Genomic DNA, 17,055 nt, shown 5'->3' with positions numbered 1-17,055 from the left:
ACTATGGCAGTGATGGCGAACCTTTTGTTGTGCATGCACCCTGTCCCCCGCCGCATGTGCGCACAACACCCCCGCCCCACCCCCTTACCTGCGCATTGCACATGCATGCGCCTCCCAGCTGATTTTCGGCCCGTTTGAGGCCGTTTTGCCCTCCTGGAGGCTCGAGGAAGCCTTTGCAGCCTCGGGAGGCCGAAAAATGGGCCTTCTGGAAATACCAGAAGTGCCGAAACGGGCCCATTTTTGGCCTGCAGAGGCTGCAGAGGCTTCCCTCGAGCCTCCAGGAGGGTGAGAACGGCCTCAAACAGGCCGGGAAAAACAGCCGGGAGGCGTGCGCATGCGCAGTGCAGGTAAGTTTGGCTGGGGCTCCCCTGCCCGCACCAATGGCTCTGCGTGCTACCTGTGTGGCATGCGTGCCATAGATTCGCCATCACAGGACTATGGAATGTCAAGTGGCTTTCCAAAAGCTCAAAACGGCTCTTTGTGGAGGAACCGACCCTCCAACGCCTAAACCTAGAAGAGCCCTTTGTAATGCAGGCTGACGCTAGCGACGTAGCAGTGGGGGGCCGTCCAGTGGTGGGATTCAGCCGGTTCACACCAGTTCAGATGAACCGTTTGTTAAATCACTCCCCCCCACTCCCCTTCTATCCAAGTGGATCCTAGGTGTTGCGCTGCGCTGCAGTGGAGAAGCGGGCAGCGGAGTGACCGATGTCACTCTTTCTTTTCCCTGCTCCTCGTCCTCCTCTCGTGCCAGCCACTCCTTTTCCCGTTTCTCCATTTTCACCACGGTGCCCCAGGATCCACTTGGATAGCAGGGGGTGGGGGTGATTTAACCACTGATTCGCCCAAGGTCAGGTTAGCTGTCGCGGAAGGCTGGTCCCGCATGTGCGGTGGAGCTGGAAGGCGGGGGATTGGCCATGCCTCCTACGAAGGCCAACCTGACCCTTGGGCGAGCCGGTGGTTAAATCATTTGTATGCCACCCCTGGGGCCGTCCTGCTCCAGAGGACTGCGGAGGGGAGAAGCTCCTACCCCTGCGCTTACTACACCTCCTGGGAGCTGACCGACACTGAAAGATGTCGGGCGCTGTGGGAAAAGGAGGCTTATTTTATTTATTTATTTATTTATTTATTTGATTTGCCAATTGTTTACAAGATAATAAGTATAAGTGTATACATAGTTGTGAATACATGAAATGGGTACATATAAGAAAAATAAAAGAAGAATAAGAGAAACAATAGGACAGGGATGGTAGGCAACGTTGGTGCGCTTTATGCATGCCCCTACAGACCTCTTAGGAAAGGGGTGAGGTCAATAGTAGACAGTCTAAGGTTAATGTTTTTGGGGTTTGGGGAAGAAACCACAGAGTCAGGTAGAATATTCCAGACATTGACCACTCTATTGCTGAAGTCGTATTTCCTGCAATCAAGTTTGGTGCGGTTTACTTTGAATTTGTATCTATTGTGTGCTCTTGTGTTGTTATGGTTGAAGCTGAAGTATTCATTGACAGGTAGGACATTGCAATGTATGATTTTATATACCATGCTTAAATCAGACCGAAGACGGCGTAATTCAAGGTTTTCTAGTTCTAGAATTTATGTGTTTCGATGGGCGCTGCTGACCTGGAGGCACTTTTTAGAGGGCAGCCCAGAGGTCAAATCCCGCCCTCAGGGCCATTTCCCTGCTGTGCAAATTCGATCAATGGCTGCTGGCAAGATTGCTACAGTTGTAAACCTTGGGGGCAGTGGGAAAATAGAGCGGCATCGATTGGGGCTGTCCAACTCATCAGTCCCAGCCAAGGCAAGGAGGCAAAGATGGGATTGGAAATAAATTTCCCCTGAATAAAAAAAAAACACCAGCCCTGCGGTGCGTGACCAACACGACAGGGTTCAATAGAAGCCAGAGGAATGTGGACTGTGGGATGTTGCCTCTTTTCAAGCCATGTTTCTCACAAATCTGACACTTAAGGCTTCAGCTCCCATCATTCCCAGCCTGGTTCTAATCGATCCAAGGTGCACAAGGTGGCAGCAGGTGGCAGGAGGGCTGTAAAAATCGGGGTTCAGCTAGCCAGTTCCCCCAGCCAACATCCATGGATTTCAACTCCCAGAATTCCTCAGCTAGCATTTGTGGATTTTAGAGAGCCTTAGTGGCGCAGGGGTTAGAGTGCAGTACTGCAAGATATTCCTACTGCAATTTGGCAGTTCGAATCCCACCAGGCTCAAGGTTGATTCAGCCTTCTGTCCTTCTGAGGAGGGTAAAATGAGGACCCCAATTGTTGGGGGCAATATGCTGACTCTGTAAACAGCTTAGAGCGGGCTATAAAGCACTGTGAAGCGGTATATAAGTCTAAGTGCTATTGCTAGTGCTATTTCAGCTTCCAGACTGCTTCAGTCAACGTGTGGACTTCAACTCCCAGAATTAACACAGAGTATTAACAGAATAACGGAGCTGGAAGGAACCTTGGAGGTCTTCTAGTCCAACCCCCTGGAAACTCTTATGCCACAGGTCTTCAACCTTGGCAAGTTTAAGATTTGTGGACTTCAACTCCCAGAATTCCTGAGCTAACGTGACTGGAGGAGGAATTCTGGTGAGTCCTGAAGTCTACAGCTGTCAGTTGAAGACCCCTGCTCTATGCCATGTCGACAAGCGCATGCAAATGACCACAACAATTGCCAAATGCATGATCAAGGAGTCCACATGTTGACTGAGGCATTCTGAAAGGTGAAGACCAAAAATGCAGGCTAAGGAATGCTGGGAGTTGAAGTCCATAAATGCTGGCTGCAGAATTCTGGGATTTTAAACCCACCAATGCTGGCTGGGGAATTCTGGGAGTCGAAGTTCCCACATCCCGTTTCCAAAAGTGACCAATGAGATCATTCAATCAGGATATAAAGGTAAAACCTTGTCCCATCATAGGTCCTGATAAAACCTTTGGCGCCCTTCAACATTTCAATCCGCCTTTTCTTTCCAGAATGAAACCCATCCAGCTCCTTGCAAATCAGCCAGCTTGTCTCCGGTTTCCGAAATACTCACCCCCCGACCCGGCCCGAGTTACGTGCCTCAGATTGCAAAACCATCCACCACCGATGTTATCAGTGAGTCATTGATTTAATTTCCCAGTTCCTGCTTGAGCAATTTTTGCCAGTCTCTGTATATCAATCTTGCTGTTTGCCAAGGTCATCTGAATAATGCTGGCATTTGCTGTACCCTGAGCTGGGTACATTTTTGTAAATGGAATGGAATGGAATGGAATGGAATGGAATGGAATAGAATAGAATAGAATAGAATAGAATAGAATAGATAGAATAGAATAGAATAGAATAGAATAGAATAGAATAGAATAGAATAGAATAGAATAGAATAGAATTCTTTATTGGCCAAGTGTGATTGGACACACAAGGAATTTGTCTTGATGCAAATGCTCTCAGTGTACATAAAAAGAAAAGATACATTTGTTAAGAGTCAAGAATCATCAGGTCCAACACTTAATGATAGTCATAGGGTACAATAAGCAATCAAATCATACTAGGAAACAGTCAATATAAATCGTAAGTATACAAGCAACAAAGTTACTGTCATACAGTCACAATGGGTGATAAGGAATGATGAGAAGATTAACAGTAATACTAGTGCAGGCTTTGTAAATAGTTGGACAGTGTTGAGGGAATTATTTGTTTAGCAGAGTGATGGCTTTCGGGGGGAAAAACTGTTCTTGTGTCTAGCTGTTCTGGTGTGCACTGCTCTATAGCCTCGTTTTGAGGGAAGGAGTTGAAACAGTTTATGTCCGGGATGTGAGGGGTCTGTAAATATTTTCACAGCCCTCTTTTTGACTCGTGTAATATACAGTTCCTCAATCGAAGGCAGGTGGGAAAAAACTGTTTAGTGACCAAAGTTACAAGGGCACTGAAAAAACGACTGAGGACCATTTTTCACACTTACAACCGTTATGGCATCGCCCGTGCTTAACACGATCGAAATTCAGATGCTTGGCTCATATTTATGACAGTTGCAGTGCTCCCCTTTTGCGAACTGCTGACAAGCGACAGTCGATGGGGAAAGCTGGATTCACTTCACAACTTGATGTCAACTCATAAAACATCTCTATGGTCTTTTTAGAGTTGCCAACAGAAAGGGAGGGGGGAGCAGTGCAGCAGCTTGGAAACTGAAAGTGCATTCCATAAATACTTTTTCAAAGATAGTAAACTAGGTGACTGAAGTTTCTGCTGTGCAAAATTCTAACTGGCGAGGATGATTGATGACTCTGGGCTATGGATGTGTCCCATTGGAGGATATGAATTAGGATACAGCCAGGGGGTGGGGGGAAACCAGGGTCAAGGGTGACCATAAATGATGTGTCTCAGAGTCGGCTACACCCAGGCAGTGCCGGCATGTTAACTCCCAATAAATCCTTTTGAAGTTTTGGAAGTTTAGCTCGAAACTCATGATTTAATGAGGGTAGCTGCCGGAATCCTGACACTGTGTTCCTAACTGAGCAACTGCAGTGATTAACATGCATGGCAAGAAAGATCGTAAAATGGGGCAAAAACCCACTTAACAACTGTCTCGCTTAGCAACTGAAGTTTTGGGCTCGATGGTGGACGTTGGTCGGGGACTACTTGTATTCTGTTAAGCTGAAAGGAACAAACCTCTTTTTTCTTCTCTCTCCCTCCCTCCCTCCCTCCCTCTCTTTCTCTCTCTCTCTCTCTCTCTCTCTCTCTAAAACAGCCTTGCGGAGTCCACTCAATTCTTTCACCAGCCATTTTGGTTCGTCCTTTGGGGTGATACCTCACCCTACCCTCAATGGGGAATTGGCTGCACCGAGTTCCTACATCAGTATCCATCTTTCTGCAGGCCCCGGAATCTACGGACGGTCTCCCTTGGTGAGCATCATCAGTGCTTCCGAATTGGGGTTTGTTTGTTTTTTAAAAAAGCGGGGGAGATTAAGATGAAACCAAGTTAGGTCAAATTATAAGCCATCATTCATCTGCGCGAGAAGAAAAAAAAACCCAGCCAGTGGCCATCTCCCAGTCCAGAGGTAGCAGGTGTTGTGGCCTATCAGCAACCGAATCAGAGGAGGAGGAGGTGGCGTGGGAGTCAGGGCCAGCCTCAAGGCAATCTAAGAGCTCGGAGGGGAAAGAGGGAATGGAGCTGTCAGAGAGAGAGAGAAAGAGAGAGAGAGAGAGAGAGAGATGGAGGTGGAGCCTGAGCCGTCCGTCAGCCCTCAGATGGAGAGTCAACAGCTCCTAGGTCTGGAGGTGGCTGATGAGGAAGAGGAGGAACAGCCGAGTCCAGTGCCTGACATGAGGATACGCAGAAGGCAGAGGAGAGGAGAGTAGTGGAAATCAATGGGACGGTCCTTGGGACAGAAGAGCCACCTCTGCTAGCGAAGCCCCACCCTAGCTCTGGGGATGAAAGGAAGCGGGAGGAGATGAACGTTTTGTTAACTACAGAGGGCTTGTCGTGTTTGGGAGCCAGGTGTCTCTGAATAATGTGCTAAAAACAGTTATTTCTCAACCTTGGCAATTTTAAGACGTGGACTTCAACTCCCAGAATTCCCCAGCCGGCATGGGGGAGTACTTGATGATCTTTATTGGCCCCTTCCCCACGAGAAGGGGATGGACTTGATGATTCTTATTGTTCCCTTCAACTTTATCATTCCCAAAACAGGGGAGAGGTAGCAGGCATCTCAAAATAAGGACTAGCAGGGGGCGACTGGGGAATTCTGGGAATTGAAGTCCACAAGTCTTTGAGTTGCCAAGGCCCTTCGGCACGAGGAGGGGGTGGACTGGATGATCTCTCTTGTTTCCTTCAACTTTACAACACAGAGACAGGGAGGTAGCAGGTGTCTCTCAGAAGAATGGCTAACGGAGCTTGACTGGGGGATTCTGGGCCTTGAAGTCTACCCAGTGGTGAAATGCTACCGGTTTGGGGCGGTTCATCTGAACCTGTAATAAAAAGAAGTGCTCCGATGAAGCACAGGATCAAATCAAATCAAATCAAATAAATAAATAAATAAATAAATAAATAAATAAATAAATAAATAATAAATAGGATCGGTCCTCCCAGCCGCCCCTGCGCTTTTCTCTTCTTTTTTCCTCTCAGCTGATTGGCGGAGCAGAGCCTCAGCTGGTGTTTGGAAAGCTGTGTGTGTGTGAGGTGCGCACGCCCACGTGCAAAGTGCACAATCCCTGAATCAGTAGGGAAACTCGTAGAACCCCACCCATGAGTCCACCCATCTTAAAGTGGCCAAGTTTGAGAAAACACTGTGATAAGTCATCCAACCGAGGCCTTTGCTCCTTCTTTTAGGGAAGACACAAGGCCCTAGCCCTCATGGTTTTGAGAGTATTAATCCATTTCATTGATGCCTCTTGTCTTTCTACTTTGGTGAGCATTCGAGTCGGCCGAGGGGACGAATTAAAAAAGAACAGGGGACGTTGTATTGCAGTGGGTTGGTTCTTTGTCAATATATATGCAATTTTGTATTATTGTTTTTTCCCCATACTTCGCCCGTACTAGTCATTTCTACAACATCAAAGCTGTGCGTTCAACTGGAACACTTCCAAAGCTAAAACAGATTTTCATCACGAGTCCCAGCTGATCCCTGATTCCTTCCTTGGTTTCCACAGGTGGCTTTTGAATCTCACCCACATTTGCGGGGATCGCCCCCCTCGGCCTCCCTCCCTGCTATTTCCGGCAGCAAGCCGTAAGTCGGAGGTTTCCTGGTTGGAAGGAAAAAAATATATATATATGTGATTTTTCCTCAGGAGATTGCAAGCCTGGGCAGGATTTTATTTACCATATTTTTGGGAGTATAAGACACTCTGAAGTATAAGACGCACCTAGCTTTTGGAGAGGAAAACAGGAAAAAAAATAAACCGTCTGCCTACCAACCATTTGCCTCCTTGCCAGCTAAATAGCAAAAAGGCGGCTTTAGCTTCAGCATAGCCTGATCAGCACAAGCAGCCGATTGTCGGTTGGATCAGTCTCCCGACGACCAGCTGTTTCAGGCTTCAGGCATTGCCATTGCGTATTGCTGCCTTCGCATGCCCCATTTTCGTCCTCCGCATCCCATTTCTGGCCTCCGTATGCCTCATTTTCAGCCCGTTCTGGGCAGCGGGGATCGGAGCGGGCGGAAAACGGGGCACGTGGAGGCAGGAAATGGAGCGTGCGGAGGCCAAAAATGGGATGCGGAGGCGGCAATAGGCCAATGGCAATGCCTGCAGCCTGAAACAGCTAATCGTGGGGAGGCCAAACCAACCGACAATCAGCTGCTTGTGCTAAATCGGGCTGTGCTGAAGCTGAAACAGGCTGTTTGCTGCAAGGAGGCAAATGGCTGGGAGGAAGACGCTGAAGGGTGAGGGGCCAGTGGGTGGGCGGGGCTTCAGCAATATTCGGTATGTTAAGATGCACAGACATTTTCCACCAGTGGTGGGAGTCAAAAATTTTTTACTACCAGTTCTGTGGGCGTGGCTTGGTGGACATGGCAGGGGAAGAATACTGTAAAATCTCCATTCCCTCCCTACCCCACTAACCTACTTTCCAGCTCTGTTCTCCTGTGCAGGGCAACCAAAAGAAGACCCGGCCGATCAGCTGGGGCTCAATGGGAGGCAGAGAATAGATGGGGTTGGCGGGGCCAGTCAGAGGTGGGATTGGCCGGTTCTCCGAACTACTCCAAATTTCTGCTACCGGTTCTCCAGAACTGGTCAGAACCTGCTGAATACTCACCTCTGGTTTCCCACCCACTTTTGGGGGGTGGAAAAAGTGTGCCTTACACTCTGAAAAATACAGTATTTCCTTCTGTGCTTATTTCCACCTTGCCCACGTGTGACTCTCGATCTAGAAGAGTTACCCCCAATAAAAACAGAAAGGATTAAAGACATTAAAACATTAAAACAATAACATTGATTAACAATTGGAGATTTAGAATAGCCATCTCCAAAGCTTTTGGATCAGGCGAGCCTTTTATCAGTAAAACCAGAAATACAAAGGTAGTTCTTGGTTTATAACAGTTCATTTAGTGACCATTCAAAGTTACAACGGCACTGAAAAAATGTGTGATTTATGACCACATTTCAAACTGAAGAACCTTGGCAGCATCCCCATGGGTGACGTGATCAAAATTCAAGCGCTTAGCAACTGACTCATACTTATGACAGTTGCAATGTCTCGGAGTCCTGCGATCCCCTTTTGCGACCTTCTGACAAGGGGAAAGCCAGATTCCCTTCACCACTCCCTTAACAACTGCCATGATTTCTTTAACAACCGTGGCAGGAAAGGTCATGAAATGGGGCAGCGGTCTCACTTAGCGACATACACCTTGGGCTCAATTGGTGATTGTATGTGCGAGGACTAGCTTGTAATAGCAGTTAATTCTCTGGTCCTAATAGGGCCTATTCCTTCCACGTCAGCGCTGACGGGCAGATGCAGCCGGTGCCCTTCCCTCCCGACGCCCTGATCGGCTCCGGCATCCCACGCCACGCCCGCCAGCTCCACACGCTCTCCCACGGCGAGGTGGTCTGTGCCGTCACCATCAGCAATTCCACCCAGCACGTCTACACGGGGGGCAAAGGCTGCGTCAAGGTCTGGGATGTGGGGCAGCCGGGCACCAAGACCCCCGTGGCCCAGCTGGACTGCCTGGTACGTACAAGGAAGACTCTTTCTACCCTGTTCCCAAAATCAGCCACTCTTGTTATCATTTGTACCATTCTTTTGCACGTCAGGGGCAGCCTATGGGTTGAAGATCCGGTGTTTTTTCCCTTTTCACCGGCCATAATTTTGTTCTCTCTGCCTTTGAGAAATTCTTTTTAAACCCCCTTCCTAAAAACCAACAACAAGAAGGAAGCTTCAGCCATCCATCCAAATCCTGGGTGATTGTGTGGTGGGATTCAAGTAATTTAACAACCGGTTCTCTGCCCTAATGTCTGGCTGGGTAGGCATGGCTGGATTAACCACTTATTTAGTTACTTACTTACTTCTCTCCCTTCCTTCCTTCCTTCCTTCCTTCCTTCCTTCCTTCCTTCCTTCCTTCCTTCCTTCCTTCCTTCCTTCCTTCCTTCCTTCCTTCCTTCCTTCCTTCCCTCCTCCTCCTTTCCATCTCCTTCCTTCCTTCCTTCCCATCTTCTCCTCCTTTCCATCTCCTTCTTTCCTTCCTTCTTTCCTGCCTTCCTTCATTCTTTGGCCTGTTTTTCGGCCATTTCTGGGCTGTTTTCCAGGCCATTTTGGGGGGCTGTTTCTGGGTGTTCTTCGGGCCATTTGGGACTGTTTTCCGGGCCATTTTCTGGGCTGTTTTTGGCTCAGAAAATGGCCTGAAAATGGCCTGAAAATAGCCAAATAAAAAAAGCTCGGAAAATGGCCGAAAACTGGGCAGGCTGGGGCCAACCAGTGGTGGGATTATCTGGTTCAAACTGGGCAGAATTTTAACAACTGGTTCGCCCGAACCGGTCTGAAACTGACTGAATCCCACCTCTGGATGTAACCTAGATTTGAGGAGAAATTCCAGACAGTGAGAACAATTAGTCTGTGAAACAACTTGGAGAGCTATTTCTCCAGAATGCCATAGCAATGTTTTTCAACCTTGACAGCTTGAAGATGTGTGGACTTCAATTCCCAGAATTCCCCAGACAGCATAGAATTCTGGGAGTTGAAATCCACCTTCAAGCCGCCAAGGTTGAGAAACACTGGTATAAGTTATCTTGCTCGAGCAGGGGGTTGGACTAGAAGACCTCCAAGGTCCGTTGCGACTTGGTTATTCTGTAAAATTAGCTTCCTCCAGTGCTTTCACTTCAAAAGAAAGCTTGCCCAAGTTTCTAGTCCTTAGCAGTGTAAAGATATTTCGAGCCAGGGGTGGGATTCAGCCGGTTTGGACCGGTTCGGGTGATCCGGATGTTAATGTTATGTCTGGTTTGGCGAACCGGTAAGTTCCAACAACCAGCTGGCCCTGCCTCAGCCCACCCCACCCAGGAATCTCCATGTTTTGGATGCGAGATAAGTGCAGGGCCTGCGTGGAGACTCAGGGAGAGGGAAAAACGGGCCTCCCGGAAGATTCTGGAACTCCGAAAACGGCCCATTTCCGGCCTCCAGAGGGCCTCTGGAGCTCGGGGGGCAGCCATTTTTGCCCTCCCGGAGGCTCCAGGAAACCTTCCGGAGCCTGGGGAGAGCAAAAAACAGTTCTGGAAGTCTGGAAACGGGCCCATTTCCGGCCTCCAGGGGCGGCCATTTTGGGCCTCCCGGAGGCTCGAGGAGAGCCTTCATAGCCCAGGGAGAGTGAAAATGGCTCCCCGCTGACCAAGGTGCAGGAGGCCAGACTAGGCCGCTTTCACCCTGGCCGTGCCCACCCAGCAACCGGCAAGAGAACCAGTTGCTGAAATGTTTGAATCCCAGCCCTGTTTCGAAACCGCCTGATTTGAGAGATGCCAGGGGTTAGGAGGGTAGGAAGCCAGGTTGTGGGGTTTGTAGAACGGTTACATGTGGTAATAACATATATATTGCAAGTTACCCCTGAGAAAATGAAGAACAGAAGGGGTTCCATCTTTGTCCGAGATGTGACCTTTTTACAGTGATTACTGGTTATATATATAACAAATATGTACTGTTTTGTGACTTGTTATGTTCTAAATGACAAGTTTGTATTTTTTGGCATAATGATATGAGAAGGAGACGCTAAGTCATTCTGACCTGAATGGAACTGGTTAATGATCCATTGCATTCAGAAGGACCATAACAGGAAGATGCCATGAGAACAAGGGTAGTTTCCAAAGATAAGGAAACAGGTGTTATGCTATGGGTGTGGCATAGGGAGATAGGTAGTCGGATAGATTGTGAACCCAGGAAAGGGGCAGAGGCTGTATATTTGAACCTCTATATAAACCCCAGCCCTCCTGGGAAAAATGTCTTTTGCCATGAGCAGAAATCCCTTTTGCAAAAGCTTAATAATAAAGCTCTTCCTTATCGTTCACATGTCTCCAGCTGTATTTTGTGATTATTCTCACAATAACTTTCTGCCTTTCTCCCTCCCAGAACCGAGACAACTACATCCGATCCTGCAAGCTTCTTCCTGACAGCCGCAGCCTCATCGTTGGGGGCGAGGCCAGCACCTTGTCCATCTGGGACCTGGCGGCCCCCACGCCCCGGATCAAGGCCGAGCTGACCTCCTCCGCCCCGGCATGCTACGCCCTGGCCATCAGCCCTGACGCCAAAGTCTGCTTCTCCTGCTGCAGCGACGGCAACATCGTGGTCTGGGATCTGCAAAACCAAACCATGGTTAGGTGAGACCCATGATATCTAGTTTGGTGTTTGCCAAGATTGTTTTAGACATTCAGCGGCGGGACGCTAGTTGTGAACGCTGAGGAGGGAATGCGGGCAACCTTACCAGTAGTCCTTGACTTACGACCATTCGTTTACTGACCGTCTAAAGTTACAATGACACTGAAAAAAGTGACTTACCAGTTTTCACATAAGTAACCATTGCAGCATCTCTGTGGTCATGTGATCAAAATTCGGGCACTTGGCAACTGGCTCGTAGTTATGACGGTTGCAGTGTCTGGGGGTGTCACGTGATCCCCATTTGTGACCTTCCCAGCTGGCTTCCGACAAGGAAAGTCAACGGAGGATGCAAGATTTGCTTAACGACCCACATGAATCACTTAACAGCAATGATTCACTTAACAACTGAGGCATGAAAGGTCGTAAAATGGGGCAAAATTCAATTAATAAATATTTCACTTTTCCACAAAATGTTGGGCTCCATTGTGGTCGTAAGTCGAGGACTACCGGCATTATTCTCAGTTTTATTCTTCTGCTGACATTTATTCAAACCATACACTGTTTAAACCTGGTTTGTTCAGAAAACCACACTGGCTAAGCTTCTCCCAGCCCCAAAGCAAATACAGGGACTTCTCAACTTATATAACAGAGGCTGGAATTTCTGCCTTAAGTCACGATGGTTATAAATCGAGGGCAACCATGGGACCCACCTGATTTATAAACTAACTTATTTATGAGAGTATTATCATCTTCTTTTAATAATCCCATGATCCCTTGGTGGAGTATGGTGCTGAGTGTTTACTGGCCGGATGCTCTTCCTGTCACCAGTGTGGAGCTTAGTACAGATTTATGAAATTATTGTGATTTAATAAAAATAAATGAGGAGTTCTTGCTGGTTTCTGCCTCCCTTGCAGACAGTTCCAGGGTCACACAGATGGGGCCAGTTGCATTGATATCTCCAATTATGGCACTAAACTTTGGACCGGCGGTTTGGACAACACCGTCCGGTGCTGGGACCTCCGCGAAGGCCGGCAGCTGCAGCAACACGACTTCAACTCCCAGGTCAGCTGGGGAAGGGGGTGGAGTCTTTTGATGGACGGCCTTTAAGTGGGTGGGCTCTCCGGTAGCAACCAATCAGCCCTGGGAAGGGGCAGGATCTTGGCGCACTGATATCAGACAAGCCGGTGATCCTCATTTAGCGATCACAATGGGACCGGCAACTCCGTCACTAAGTGGAAAAATCACATGACTTCAATGGATTTAACTATCTCACCTCCCGTTTGGTGGTGATGCAAATCATCGCAGTCTTTAACCAGGATATTATGTGACACACCCACATTCAAATTGCAATTTTTTTGCTTCCGCATTCTTCATGCATTGTGTTGATTAGCAGCCTGTTGTGATGCTTGCAAATGGCGATCACATGACTTCGGGATGCTGTGATTGGTGCAATTGCACAGACTGATTGCAAAGCTGTTTGATTTACACCATTGCAACTTCAAACGGTTGCTGAAGCAGGCCGTCAGTAAGGGAGGTGTTGTGGTTCGCCGGCAGCCTGTGCAGACGACAGCAGAATCAGACAACGGAGAAGAACTGGGAGTCTGTGGAGGACTCGGATGAGGGGTCCTGCATCCGATGCAGCGATGGGGCTAGGACCATCTGGGAGTGGGGTGCTGACTCCGGAGCCTCCGGAGTCTGGCAGCAGCGAGGCGGAGGAACAAGGGGAGCCTGTTCCCAGTGCGTGTGTGCACAGAGCTGCTAGAAGGCAAGAGCAGCTGAGACAAAAGGGGCGACTCGGGAATAAGGCTTGGAGGTGATTGCCCCTCCCCTAAGGGATAAAGGTAGTGCAAAGGTAGGAAAACCTTTGCAGGAAGCAACGTCGTTCGCTCTGATCGGTTTGGATTCTGAAAGCTCCATGGTGAATTTGTTCTCTGTTTGGTTTTGGAAAGACTAATTGGGACTTTAGACATTGGCAGCACCTCAAGTCAGATAAGGTGCATTCTTATCAGACGTCCCTGGGGCTAATTATAACTGGTTAAGACTCATTCCGGGCTGTGAATGATGATAATTCACAGCCATTGAACTAAAATAAAAGGGTTTTGGATTTTGTATGTGTTTGTTGGTGTCTCAGGAAGCCGTGGTCAGAACAGGAGGACTGCTATAATTGTAGGTAGTCCTCATTTAAGGACAGTAATTGGGACTGGGAATTCTGTTGTTAAGTGAGGCAATTGTATGTTGAAAAATCATGTGACCGTGCTGTTCATCAATGACCATTCTGACAGTCCTAGTGGCCATCGTTAAACAACGACCACGGGGGTCATTAATTGAGGACTTCATATTTCAACTTTCAACTTCCTACCAGCTTCCCCAGTGATCAAGGGCTGGATTCATGTAACCCATCAGTCACTCCCTTCTCCAAAATAAGCCAACTTCATTTAGCATGTGTAAGAGTGTAACCACTCGACTATGAATTAACCTAGTTTATGTAAATGAACCCTTTGCCTGCTGCTAACTTTGCAATCATGAGGACTAGAATCTTTGGCTGTGAATTTTGCTTCGTGTGTTTCAAATGCATCAGCCTGGCCCTCAAACCTTTTAAAGCTTTAATTTTTAACTATCTATCTATCTATCTATCTATCTATCTATCTATCTATCTATCTATCTATCTTTCTTTCTTTCTTTCTTTCTTTCTTTCTTTCTTTCTTTCTTTCTTTCTTTCTTTCTTTCTTTCTTTCTTTCTTTCTTTCTTTCTTTCTTTCTTTCTTTCTTTCTTCCTTCCTTCCTTCCTTCCTTCCTTCCTCTCTTTCATTTTCTTTCTTTTTTCACTTCCTTTCTTTCTCTTTCTCCTTCTCTCTTTCCTTCCTCCCTCCCTCTATTCCTTCCTTCAATTTTCCTTCCTTCCTTCCTTCCTTCCTTCCTTCCTTCCTTCCTTCCTTCCTTCCTTCCTTCCTTCCTTCCTTCCTTCCTTCACTTCCCTTTCTACCTTCCTTCCTTTCCTTCCCTTTTCCTTCTTCCTTCCTTCCATTTTTTCTTCCTTCCTTCCTTCCTTTCCTTCTTTCTATTCTTTTTCCTTCCTTCCATTCTTTCCTTCCTTTTTTCCTTCTTCCTTCCATTCTTTCCTTCCTTCCTATTCTTTTTTCTTCTTTCCTTCTATTCTTTTTCCTCCCTTTCTTCCTTCTTTCCTTCTATTCTTTCTCCTCCTTCCCTCCCTCCCTTCTCACCCATCTCCCTCCTTTCTCTCCAGATCTTCTCCCTGGGCTACTGCCCCACGGGAGAGTGGCTGGCCGTGGGGATGGAGAGCAGCAACGTGGAAATCCTCCACGTGACGAAATCGGAGAAGTACCAGCTGCACCTTCACGAGAGCTGCGTCCTCTCCCTGAAGTTCGCTTCCTGTGGTAGGTTGCATGGGGTAAGGAAGACGAGGCTGCTGGCGGAGCTCCAGGCATCCTTACTAATCCCATCTGTCATCACCCTGGTTGCCTTCGCACCAGCCGCTTCGCCAAGTCACAGAGTCGCACAAGCGCAGTAAAAGGCAGGAAAGTAAAACACAATAAACAACAAAAAAAAAACACGATTCGAAGAAGGTGATTTCGAAGAAGAGATTGGACAGCCATTTGTCTGGAATGCTGTAGGCTTTCCTGCTTGAGTGGGGGTGTGTGGGTTGGGCTAGAAGACCTCCAAGGTCCCTTCCAACTCGGTTATTCTATATTCTATTCTGTATAAACTGTGGGCTTTTCAGTGTTGGTGTGGGTGTGCAGTTTAGTGGTAGAAAGCAACACACCGGATACATTCATGACTTGATGCATTGGACAATTTCTCCCCCGGGGTTAATTGAACTACCACCATATGCTGTCTGAACGTGACCCTCATGTTGAGAAAGAAAAATTGGCTGTATATGACGATAACAGATATCCACTGGGGAGCTCCTGAGTTATAAGCAAATGACTCCGATAGATTAGCTGTGGGTTGCAAAGACAATAAAAGAAGTTACAATATAGGCAGTCCTCGACTTACAACAGTTCATTTAGTGACCGTTCCAAGTTAGAACGGCATTGAAAAAAAGGGACTTACGACCATTTTTCACACTTATGGCCATTGCAGCATCCCCGTGGTCATACGACTTACATTCGGATGCTTGGCAACTGACTCATATTTATGACCTGTGATGACCCGGGGCACAAAAGCAACAAAGTCACAAAAATACATAAAGCCCCTTTAATTCCTTCAACTTGGCTCCCCATGTCCAGTTATCATTGGCCGGAGAAAAAAACTCTCCCAAGAAGAGTTTTTAAAGGGAAGAAATTTAGTCCGAACCAAAAATACTTATAAATTATAAATAAAAACCAACACAAACCACAGCTGCAGCAATTAACGAGACAGGGCAGGAAAAGGGATTGAAGACGTCAAAAGATAACGAAATACACACACCTGGGAGGACGCCAGAACTCAGATAAGATGTGACAAACCAAGATAATTCACGCTTTGCTTCCAGCAACTTTGCCATGTGCAGTTTGCCTTTTTAAATAGTCCTCACAGCTGCAGCCCATGAAGGGGATCAGGGCCCTTTCCTCCCCTGTTAACCATGCAACTCATGTTGCTCCCTTCTCCATTCCTCTCTGCGTGCCCTAGGATGAAGAGGGGGTGGGCCTGGGTCTTCCTCTGAATGCCCAGCTGGCCTGTGCCCTTCCCCAGTTTCCTCCACAGCCACTGGAGCCGAACTCCCACTCTCTGTCAGCTGTTCCATCTCTCCCTCAGAATCGGATTCCAACAGGGCCATGACATGACCGTTGCAGCATCCCGGGGTCATATGATCCCACTTTTATGATGTTCGGATGAACAAAATTAATGGGAAATCTAGATTCACTTAACAAACGTGCCAAGAAAAGTCGTAACATGGGGCAAAATTCACTTAACAAATTTCTCACTTAGCAACGTAAATTCTGGGCTCAATTGTGGTCGCAAGTTGAGGATTACCTATAGTTGACATCCATAGTTTTTTTTTTTAAAGTGCTATACAAGTCGTCCTCGATTTACGACCACAATTGGGACAGAATTTCCATGGCTAAGCAAAGATAGCTGTTTAAAGGAGTGGCACCTGAGGTGACAACCTTTTTTTTTTTCCCACTACCATTTTTAAGTGAATAATGCGGTCGTTAAGCAGGTCTGACTCCTCCCTTTGATTTTGCTTGTCGGAAGCCGATTGGGAAGGTCACACATGGGAAACCACACGACCCCAGGACGTTGCAACTGTCATAAAATACATGTCAGTTGCCAAACGACTGAGTGACTGTGGGAGGCTGCAATGGTTGTAAATGGGATTTTATGTGGTTTGTCAGTCACTTTTTTTCAGCAGCCTTGTTGTCCATGCTGAAGTGAACCTGCCTGGGGCCATTTTGGAGGCTCCAGGGTTGCCACAATGCAAAGATGGGATAAGGAGGCGGGGAACAGTGGTGGTATTCTACTGGTTTGGCCCAATTTGGCCGAACCGGTAGCTCCAACGATGATCTGTGAGCAAACTGGTTTGCTCCGACGATCAGCTGCTGGGCCCACAAATCAGCTGGTCCTCTTAAAACCCGCCCCAACCCTATACTAACCTTTATTTCCTGCTTTTTAACCTCAGCTGCTTTGCGCCAATTGCCGCGCGTCAGCTGTTTTACCCACAGGGCTTCAGCAGGTGAGTTGCAAACGCTGTGTGCACGCACACAAAGCACACACTCACACCCAACCAGTAGGAAACATATATTTGAAACTCACCCCTGGGGCGGGGGGGGAAGTAAAGTAAGATGGGGTTATTTTTG

The 17,055-nt window shown here is 47.6% G+C and overlaps 1 protein-coding gene across 4 annotated transcripts in view; it reads left to right on the top strand.

The window, feature by feature from the left end:
- Nucleotides 1–17,055, top strand: part of LOC113429048 (transducin-like enhancer protein 2) — a 67,446-nt gene that overhangs the window by 46,422 nt on the left and 3,969 nt on the right. For all 4 annotated transcript variants that reach the window (XM_087952749.1, XM_087952750.1, XM_087952751.1 and 1 more), the window contains 7 exons: nt 2,967–3,090; nt 4,721–4,875; nt 6,622–6,698; nt 8,383–8,632; nt 11,012–11,259; nt 12,172–12,319; nt 14,502–14,652. In XM_087952749.1, the coding sequence (XP_087808875.1) occupies nt 2,967–3,090; nt 4,721–4,875; nt 6,622–6,698; nt 8,383–8,632; nt 11,012–11,259; nt 12,172–12,319; nt 14,502–14,652 (1,153 nt within the window). The remainder of the gene's footprint in view (nt 1–2,966; nt 3,091–4,720; nt 4,876–6,621; nt 6,699–8,382; nt 8,633–11,011; nt 11,260–12,171; nt 12,320–14,501; nt 14,653–17,055) is intronic.

This window comes from Notechis scutatus, chromosome 1 (genome assembly GCF_049901735.1).
Source record: "Notechis scutatus isolate UNSWTSFEM ecotype Mainland chromosome 1, rNotScu1.2, whole genome shotgun sequence".
NCBI lineage: Eukaryota > Metazoa > Chordata > Lepidosauria > Squamata > Elapidae > Notechis > Notechis scutatus.
This window is presented reverse-complemented; position numbering and strand designations above follow the sequence as displayed.